Source organism: Pieris rapae, chromosome 21 (genome assembly GCF_905147795.1).
Source record: "Pieris rapae chromosome 21, ilPieRapa1.1, whole genome shotgun sequence".
Classification (NCBI taxonomy): domain Eukaryota; kingdom Metazoa; phylum Arthropoda; class Insecta; order Lepidoptera; family Pieridae; genus Pieris; species Pieris rapae.
In genome coordinates, this window is record NC_059529.1 from 1,899,110 (window position 1) to 1,909,813 (window position 10,704).

Consider the following 10,704-nt stretch of genomic DNA (forward strand, 5'->3'; position numbering starts at 1 on the left):
TGACATAAGACAATAAATTGTATTACTTATGATGGAAACATAGGGACCGATAGAATGTGTTTATATTTGAAAATTAATAAAAACGTCCTTTAGAAATCAGTCCAATGAAAAAAAAACATAGACTTGGCCAATCTGAATTTCTATTAATATCATTAAGTATGTAGCTTTTCAATCTGATCATTTATTTTACTGCAATATATAAACCCCTCCCGCTTCTCAGAAAAAGTAAGCAAAACTGTCAAAAATAATAGTAAATAAACGTATTATTATTTGGGAATCCATGAAAATGCATTTCGTTTTCAAGCATTAACAATGTGTAAAAAAGTAAATAATTAATGATGACGTAATCACCAAATAAGAAAATCAAACCCCCCCCCCCCCCCATGTAATGTCAATATACAGTGTCTTTACCAAATGATGCTGACTGAAAATGGGCTTAAACAATTCCAGGCAGATCCAAGATCCGGCGTCCCAGAGGCTGACGTGGTACAAGCCGCCGTTGACTGTTCTCGTCATCAAGAAGATACACGACGCTACCATCATCACACCATTCGTACAATTAGTACACTGGCTTGTACATGTAAGCAACTACCAATTACTTATTTTATTAGAGACTAGCAGACTCGGCCAAGCGTTGCTGTGGCTAAGGTTTTTGTTATATTACATAGTAAACTATTCATGGGAAACGGTAGGAAAACTTATGTGAAACGTTGGTACCACGACACGGACCTAAACTAAACTACCTTTAACTCAGCGCCATCTGTTAGATGTATCAAATAATAAACAAATGTTAATGTTATCGTAACTTTAGTAAGGATGCCTATTTTTTTTGAAAATGAAATATAGCCTATGTCACTCAGGAATGATGTAGCTTTCCAACAGTGAAAGAATTTTTCAAATCTGCCAAGTAGTTTCGGAGCCTATTCAATTCATACAAACAAACAAACAAACAAAAAATCAAACCTTTCCTCTTTATAATATTAGTATAGATTTAACAAAGCCATAGCAATAATAATCGAATAATGCCCGTGTGTATGTGCCACTATTCAATTATTTAATCCCTACTCTTCACTTTCGGCTTTTCGGCAATTCATAAACAACAGAACGAGTAAAATGACCAGCATGAAATATGGCATATGCAGTAAACAAGCTTATGGCAAAATTCTTAAGGGGATATTTACATATATGTATTTCATTCAAGTAAACGTTAATAAAGTGCAGTCAATATATATATTACTGCTATGTAAATCTTCGTGTTATATTTGGAAAAACTCAGGTTCAATCAAAATGTCGAACGAGTATTTACATTTCTTAATATTCTTTTCTTAGCTGTCCAGAATTCTGAGTATCTGCCTCTAACACAATTATCACGTTGTTTGATCTAAAAACCCATCACTAAATCTTATTATTATTATCTATACTTATTATCTTTATCCATTGTTATGAAATCTTATCATAAGTGATAAGTCCAAATATTGCTTTCGAAAATTGTGATATTATAAAATGAATTTAATTTTATCTACGTAAGTTTCAAATGTCATAGTAAATAATAAGAAGATTATCAAATTTGAGTTATGCCTTTGTCTAAAAAACGCATACCCCAAAAATCACATATATAATATAAATATAATATATAGCCTTAGATTACGCATTATACCCAAGAATATCTCGAAATATCGAGGTACTTTTACTTAACATTAAATCTATTTTTCTCGCCACAATGTCCTGTACCTGCAGGTATTGCATTGTGGCCACACCATATATATTTACAAGTATATAAGGTCTGTTAATGCCAATTATTTTAAATTAAGGCAAATATCATTTTATCTACAGATAGACTTTAATTATTGTTATTAATAAAAATAACGTAGGTATATATTTTTACGTCGCATAATATATCAGATTTTTTTTGTATAATTATAAATGCTAAATCGTGAAATGGCTAAAAAACTTTTTATTTTTAAAGTTAAATTTATCATAAATGTGACTTTAATTTCGTCGTTTTTAACAAATACACTCATATTGATTTTTGTTACATGTAGCCAACTAGATAATTGAACTAATTGTTTTTAATATGTTTTTTTAGGACAAAAGTATGGTGGTATTTGTGGAGGCGTCTGTGCTAGAAGATAGGATACTTTCAGAATATGGAAACTTCAATGCGGTGAAGGAGAGATTGATGACGTTCCGCGCAGGCACAGATGACCTCACTGATAAAATTGACTTTATCATTTGTTTGGGTGGTGATGGGACTTTGTTGCACGCTAGCTCATTATTTCAGGTAACCTTTTTAACATATAAAAATTATGGGAATTTTTGTTTTGAAAAATATATGTTACAAATCACTAAAGTCGTTATTAATATGATTTATTTTATTGGTTTAATATTTAATAAAACTAAATACTTGGCGATTAAAAAGAGTGGCGGAGAGTTTATTGCCAATTCTTCTCGTGTAATCTACGCTCTTGATTTGAGAATTGGCACTAAATGTAAAATTAGAAGAATTTAATATGTATTTCTTTCTTGACGTTCATTGTACATTATGTAACCTAAATGAATAAATTATTTTGAATTTGAATAAAATATATGATTTGATATGATATGGCACTCTTTTGTTGATATTAATGTCTACTAAAACATTAATATCAACTCAACAATGTAGTACTGTTATACTCATTTTATTGGTATTTTTTAGATTAGTTTATCGACGGTTTTGTCTTTTTTTGAAATATCCTGAATCCTTCAACAGAGGTAATCCTCGATTTCGGAGTCTATTTAATTCAAATAAAAAAATATTTCCTGGTTATATAATACTAGAGTATTGTTTAAATAAAAACACAAATACATATAGCCTTTTATCTTTGCATGTAAAAGATTTAAAAATCATAACACAAAAACAGAAATAATTGTCGAAAAATACACATTCAATCAAAGGAATGAAGACGCCAATACAATTTACGAAATATTTCTCATTTTATTCAAATTTCAATATCAACTAGTAGACGCAATTTTACGTATGTTTTGGGTTTTTCTTTGAATAAGACTTTAGACATATTTTACATTTGAAATACATCAATGATAAATCTGAAGCCTAGATTTTAAAGGGTAAAATCTGGTCTTCAGATTTCTGGATCAACCTTCTGTGCCTGACAAATTTATTTATGGCATTATCACGTTATATTCCATACGAGTGTTGTATATTTTATTTGTTTATTTCAGCAATCTGTACCACCGGTGATGGCCTTCCACTTGGGATCGCTGGGTTTCCTCACGCCTTTCGAATTTAATAATTTCCAGGACCAAGTTATGAATGTTCTAGAAGGTAATACTTTTTCATTTAATATTAAATGCTAAGTATCTATGACTGATAGTTTGGATACTCAGCTGGTGTAAAGAGAAACTATTGTTTAAGACAAACTGTTGTTTAATAGATGGACTATTAAATATAGATTGTCCGTGTCACGATGTTTGTCCGCGATGGACTCCTAAACTACTTAACCGATTTTAAATTAAATTGGCACACCGTGAGCAGTCTGGTCCAACTAATGAGATTAGCTTAGATCTTTAATTATAGTCGCAATATTATTTTCTTGCAAATATTTGTTTATTATTTGATACAATTCTAACAGATGGCGCTGTGTTAAAATTACCAACGTTTCACATAAGTTCACCTACAGTTTCCCTTGAATAGTTTACTATGTAATATAACAAATCCTTAGCCACAGCAACGCTTGGCCGAGTCTGCTAGTTTAAATATAATTAAAATTTAAACTAAAATGAATTTTAACTTTCAGGTCATGCGGCGTTAACTTTACGCTCCCGTCTCCAATGTGTGGTGTTAAGAAAGAGAACGGAAGACAAAGACAAGAAGAAACCCACGACAATTCTGGTGCTGAACGAAGTAGTCGTGGACAGGGGTCCTTCGCCCTATATCTCTAATATCGATCTCTTTTTGGATGGAAAACATATAACCTCGGTGCAGGGTGATGGTAAGAAATTTTACTTAAGAATTTTTGAGACGGGTTCAATATTTTTTTTATGTTTTGACATGTTGCCTAGTATAACTAAATACTTTAAATATAATTCTTCAGAATGAATTTCACTTGTCAATATTTTTTTTTTTAATAAAAACAATCTTCTTTTTCATTAGCTTTTGCAATGTTGTTAATTTATATATTGTTAATATCGGTGTGCAGTATTCCCGTAAACATATTCCTTCTAAAGTTTTATTAATTATAGAAAAATTTACTGATTTAATCACTCTTTCTCTTGTTAGCCAAAGTAAGCAAAGCTTAATATCAAGGAATTTAAAAATGCTTCGTATGATATATCAATATGTATTTTTACTCATAATAACCTCTTATTAAGTTTGTTTTAAAATAAATCTTACTTTTTTATTTAGAATAAACATGGTACTTCGTAGTACCATGCTTTTTTTTTAATTTGAAACAAATTACTTTTGATTTCAATAAATATCACAGAAATTAATTAAAATATATATAATATAATAAATTCAAAAAACATGTGATTATTTTTTTTATTAACAATTAAAACTCTTGGGGCAGTAGACATGCATTGTTTTTTTTCCAGGCCTTATAGTGTCCACTCCTACTGGTAGTACAGCATACGCGGTGGCTGCAGGTGCCAGCATGATCCACCCTTCGGTGCCTGCCATCATGGTCACGCCCATCTGCCCACACTCGCTCTCTTTCCGACCGATAGTGGTTCCAGCTGGAGTTGAACTCAAGGTATTTGAAGATTCTTCTAACTTTTCTGACACAGTATTTATTTATATATATATATTTATATATATATATACGTATAAAGTTCTTATGTGCGTGTGTTGTTTATGTGTGTGTGTGTGTGGATTTACAATTGGATGAATTTTTTTCTTTTCTTTTCTTTTTCGACGTGTGTGCAAGACGGACAAGACGACTATCGGGTCCGCTGTTTTAATATATATAAAAAGGCGTGCGTACAAAGTACACATGTCAGAAGAAAACTTCTTTGTAAATTTATTATTACTTAGATAAAAGCACCAATAGAGAATCATGTACCAGTATATGATCACTTCATAGCGGTAATTTTTCTCGCTCTCCCTTTCTCACTCTCTATCACTCGGTCTCAATCGCTCTCTCCCCTTTCAACAACAACGCTGCATATCTTCGTGACGCTAATATTATTGTTGAGTTTCATCCGCAAAAAAATTACCCTCTAAAGAAGTTTCACTTCAAAAATATAGAAAGGATATATATATACACAGATATTCCATTAAAAATAATATTTCGAATTGAATTAAATAAGTTTTATAATTTTAAGAATAATTATTAAACTTATTTATTTCTTAAAGTTTCACCCGCAAAAAATTTACCATCCAAAGAAGTTTCACTTCAAAAATATAGAAAGGATATACAGATATTCCATTAAAAATAATATTTCAAATTTAATTAAATAAGTTTAATAATTTTAAGCATAATTATTAAACTTATTTAATTTTAATAATTGCGGTTTTTTATTGAAATTGTTTTCAGATTTCCTTATCCCCCGACGCAAGGAATGCAATGTGGGTATCGTTTGATGGAAGAAATAGACAAGCGTTGCAGCATGGCGATAGGTAATTCTTTTTTAATATTACATATAATAAAAATAGCTAATTTTAGATAGTAATGGAAATTAAATAATTATTATAATAATTTTTTTCCATATATCAAAACTGTCGAACTATAATGTAATAATCATCATCATAACAAAGAGAAACGTCAAATCCCTCTTTGAAAATATATTCTAATAAATTTAAGCTTATGACAGTTTATCAGTATTTACAATTTTCTTAACCTATAATATAGTCATAATAAAAATTAATAAAAAGAAAATTAAATCACATTTAAATAGTTTGGTCTCTATGGCAGTGTACCTTTAAAGATTTTTCTTGCTGTATTGCGATACTTAAATCTTTAAATAGCGTCTGTGCTCTTGAACCCCGCAGCCAAGAGTCTCTACTCCAAACGGCACAAAATCTAAAAAAGTTGAAGGAAAGACTTATATATATGAGTCGTTTATTATCAACATTTAATATGTATTAAATCTGTCATGTCCTTCTATTATTTGCTCTGTATCGGACTATTATGTCCTATACAGAGCAAAAAGATTTGTTGATTGTTTTCTCTTGTGTTGCTCATGGGCTCTACAAGCATATTCCCGCTGTCAAATACGAAGCACCAAGTCATGTACAGTGTTGACATTTTGATTAAATTATTACTTCCGTAATTTTTTTTATATTTGTGAGTTCGACAAGGAATCAAATCGAAAATTTTCAGATTATTTTATGTTATATTCAAACTTTGCATAAAAGCATGTTTTATTATGAAAAGATATGCCATATTTATATACAGTCAAAACCGTTAACGACAATATCGTTTAACTTATAACCGGTATGTTGTTCACATACCGGTTATATGAATTAGGTTCTTAGTAATAACGTCATCGGCTGTTACGACTTTTATAACAGATTTTGACTGTATTTTTATTTAATTACATTATGTTTCAGTTTATACGTAACAACATCAGTGTACCCTGTGCCGTCAATATGCGCGCAGGACCAAATATCGGATTGGTTCGACTCACTTGGAGAATGTCTTCATTGGAATGTGCGAAAGAAACAGAAGCAAATGGATGAGCTTAGTGACGTAACGCACTCCTCTAGCGACACGCTTGACGACATAGAGAACAACCACGACGAGAGGCCATCTGACACGTGACATTGACAGTCGACAATTACCTCTGTACAAACTCTGACAATATATTTTTACGATTTTTTATCTGTCATTAAATTAGCAGTAAAGACTGTTTAATGCGTGATGCTAGTTTTATGTTAAAACTAGATTTATCTATAGCAGGTGGAGACTTTAAATTTAATTTTGGCTTTTAAAACTGAAATTGTTATTAAATTGTGCAATATTGAAATTATGCTTAGCGACATCTGTGCTGACATTCCTGTATTGTTACTGTATTATTATATAAATAAATTATCCCAAATTATAAGTAATTTTTGGGGAATGGGAATCATAAAATAAAATAAAATATACATAGAAATGATCTATGCTATCGATTCAGTCGTAAAATCTTTTGGCACTAACAAATGTTTGTATACAATAATGAACCTCAACACATATGAAATAAGATCTTATTTCAATCTAAAGTTCTTGTCTTTGAGAATGGTCGCGTTATTTACTACTTATATCTATTTCGCCGACGCCTTTATAGATTTTTTTATAGTTTTGCTGCGGTGCTTTCCGTAACTATGTGTGCCAAGAAAATATGAATAAATCACAATATTTGTAATTGCACAAAAATGTCTGAAAATGTGACGGAAATTTTTATTATCTTGTTTAAATGTACAAAGTGTTGTTACAGCATTTTGTTTGAAAGTAAATAAATATTGAATATATATTTGTTTCAATTATTTGTTTGTAATGTTGGCTGGCTGATACAAATGTTTTTATTCATAAGAGGAAATACCAATATACAATTTTGAATTTTTCTGAATGCATTTTTTTTACATTCCCGAGGATCGATATAAGCAATCGCTAGTATATGTTTCTTATTTTTTTTATTATTATAAAACTACACTACCATTTTGTTGTAAGAAATAAGAACCATATGCACTATTGTTAACAGGGGCGTAGCTACCGCCGTATTTGCCGTATCAATTATACGGGGCCCCCGGGCAACGGGGGCCCCCAAAGTGTGTAAGGAAAAAGAATAAAAACTTTCTAATTTATTTTATTTTACAAATGACAAAATTCTATAAAGCAATTCCTTTTTTTCCCGCCGCGTGCGTTCAAAAGTTGGCTCACTCTCTTATAATAATTGGTTGCAAGGAAATACCAACGATTCTCTATTGAAAAGTGAAATCGATAGTAAAATTACATTCTGGAGAGATGTACTGCATTGTATAATTAATGTTATAATTACTTTAGTATCTACCTTTGAGGGGGTATGATTCTGATTCTGGCAATTTTATGGCAATTTCACGTCTGCTATGTAACTATGATGCAACTTTTAAAGAACTTTTTCTAAAACCGAAAGGTGAAATAAATTATTTAAGCCCTACGATTCAAAACGAAATTATTAGTTTGCTTGGTACTAACGTTAGGAACTATTTAGGTCTGCTAAATACAGTAAAGACATCTCACTTAATCTTTGTGACCAATTAAAGGCTCTAAAAACATGCTTAAATTCTGAAATTAAAAAAATTTATTCCATTAAAGAACTCATTGAATTATTGCTAGTAAAATTCAATAGTCTTGCATCCAGTTTTCCCGAGGTAATCACAGCATGCTTTTTATTCTTGACCCTTCCAGTTACAACCGCAACGGCAGAAAGAAGTTTTTCCAAATTAAAACTAATAAAAAATTACTTAAGAACTTCGATGGGACAAGAACGGCTGTCAGACATCTCACTATTGTCCATAGAGGCAGAAACTTTAGAAAAACTAAAATCATCTGATGATGATTTTAGTTTTTGATGGCTGATGCCATAAATGATTTAATAAATCAGTTTGCCGATAAAAAGGCAAGGAGAGTGAATATTTAAAATTCGATTTTTATTTGTAAAATGGGTAAATTATGTGATAAATAAATATTACTTCTCACAATATTTTTTTTCTTTTGTGAAAAATCTTTACCTCCATATAAGGGCCTCCAAAAAAATTTTTATACGGGGCCCCGACAAGGCACGCTACGCCACTGATTGTTAATATAGGTAAAACATAAATGACCAAGAAAATTTATTAATGATAAAAGATAAAACATATTTTGTTTTCAATAATACAATATATTAATAGATACAGTTCGGATACAAATATTAATATATAATTTAGAAACTAGTTTCTGATACACATACTTAGGATAAAATTTAATTTCGATTTGACGAATACGCTAGATAGTCCACTGCACCGTCAATGTCAACTATATATTGCTTCCTCCACGCCACACTGCGTCAAAGCAGAGCGCATAAAATAGAGTTCTAGTAGCAAACACAATAGTTCTACAGTTGATTACCCTAATGGTTTATAGACAGAGTTCTGGAAAACGTAAATTGCCAGCGCGAACTGCCAGAAAAATAAGGTGGTAAAATTTCAGTTTAAGTACACTCTAACAGACTACAGGTGGTATGCTGAAATACTAAATGGATGAGATTACATTAAAAATAAGCATTGAAACTTCGATAAAATATCCAATGAACATAATTTCGCATGTTGATCATTTATTTTCATCCATATCTGCGTGAACCTAATGGTTAAAAAATTTGTTACTTGAATAATTTTTTTTATAAATCTCTCTTCATTGACGTGACGTTTGACTCATGTTATAACTTATAACTCATAGTAATGTCAATCTTCACTTGGTCTGACATGTTTGGTGTATTTCCAAAATATAACCTTAAACCTATCGCTAATAACAATTTTTTTTTTTTAAGAAAAGTTACATTTGTTTGATAATATTAAAAACACATTAGGTATGTCCAAAATTGTTCCATTCATCAATTCGATATCAAAGAGATGGATTTCTCTCTCCGCCCCAAGGGAGGGAAAGAGAAATTTTAGGAAATTTCTTACTCCGAACAAAAGAGGCTCAAAATTCCACAAATTGCGACAAATGGGGCCAAATCGTGAGCTACCGATAGACAAACGAGGTGTACGTGATACAGGATATGAATTAAATGGAAAATTTGTGCCTGTACCAGAAATGATTCCTGAATTAATTGTACCCGACTTAAAAGATTGCACTTTTAAACCTTATGTCTCATATAAAACTGAAGACGTTATCCAAAGTGAATTTACATCCCAACAACTATTTGATGCAGTTTATAGTAAGAAGATTGTTTTGGACTTTCAGCAAGGTAAACTGGATGAAAATGACCAACCCATTGAACCATCGGAGGAAGAAAAATTACAGCCTGATGAGGCTGTAGTCAGAGCCAAGAGAACTGGTTCTGATATATTTTAGTTGTGATTATAGTTATTGTGTTATTATAGTAAAATAGATATTGTAGGAAGTAAGGTAAAGTTTTATTTAATTCCCCTACTTGTAAAACTCCATTGTATATAAAGCTTAAAATTATATAACTATATGTTATAAAAATATGACATTATTCTTTTATATTACATCTCATTAATGCCCAAATACTTTCCCAATTTATTTGGTTTATATTGATTATCAAATTTGAGTGTAAAGATCAAGAGATTGCATCTTCACCAAAAATGGATTGTCTTCATAGAGTTTGGTTATTGGGATGCTGATAGCAGATTGATTGACTGTCACGGACTGATCTCAGATTGCTTTCAATTTAAAAGTGTGGGTTCGGGCTTATGTAATCAAAATTTTAAATAGTGTAATATAAAAACAAAAAAAATACTGTATCAAATGGATCATAAATATTAAGTTAGTAGAATATTGAGGGTCAAAATTACAATAATTTTCATTTAAAAAATCTGATATTAATAATAAATTATTTTTTCCAAAATAAACATGTAAAGTATTATCTCATTACATTGTTAAAAATATAAAAAGTGTAATATGAAATTACTATGCCATTTTAATTCATAATAAAAATAAAGTCTATTTAAAATACACTTTATGTATTACTTCTAAGTTTGTGGAAGGTACTGCAAGATTATAAAATTTATTACATTTTTATACA

General features: G+C 30.5%; 2 protein-coding genes across 6 annotated transcripts in view; both read left to right on the top strand.

The window, feature by feature from the left end:
- LOC111001523 (NAD kinase) overlaps positions 1–7,447 on the top strand; it is a 33,794-nt gene extending 26,347 nt beyond the window's left edge. For all 5 annotated transcript variants that reach the window (XM_045632881.1, XM_045632882.1, XM_045632880.1 and 2 more), the window contains 7 exons: positions 451–580; positions 2,087–2,281; positions 3,220–3,322; positions 3,795–3,989; positions 4,591–4,748; positions 5,532–5,614; positions 6,548–7,447. In XM_045632881.1, the coding sequence (XP_045488837.1) occupies positions 451–580; positions 2,087–2,281; positions 3,220–3,322; positions 3,795–3,989; positions 4,591–4,748; positions 5,532–5,614; positions 6,548–6,758 (1,075 nt within the window). In that variant the 3' untranslated portion in view covers positions 6,759–7,447. The remainder of the gene's footprint in view (positions 1–450; positions 581–2,086; positions 2,282–3,219; positions 3,323–3,794; positions 3,990–4,590; positions 4,749–5,531; positions 5,615–6,547) is intronic.
- Positions 7,448–9,392: 1,945 nt separating this feature from the next.
- LOC111001522 (39S ribosomal protein L41, mitochondrial) lies at positions 9,393–10,063 on the top strand. Its single transcript, XM_022271447.2, has one exon. The coding sequence runs from the start codon at positions 9,522–9,524 to the stop codon at positions 10,008–10,010; it is 489 nt and encodes a 162-aa protein (XP_022127139.2). The 5' UTR covers positions 9,393–9,521; the 3' UTR covers positions 10,011–10,063.
- Positions 10,064–10,704: the final 641 nt, after the last annotated feature.

Excerpts from the sequence above, each read along its gene's own strand:
- LOC111001522 (XM_022271447.2), top strand. The coding sequence starts at position 9,522 with ATGTCCAAAATTGTTCCATTCATCAATTCGATATCAAAGAGATGGATT.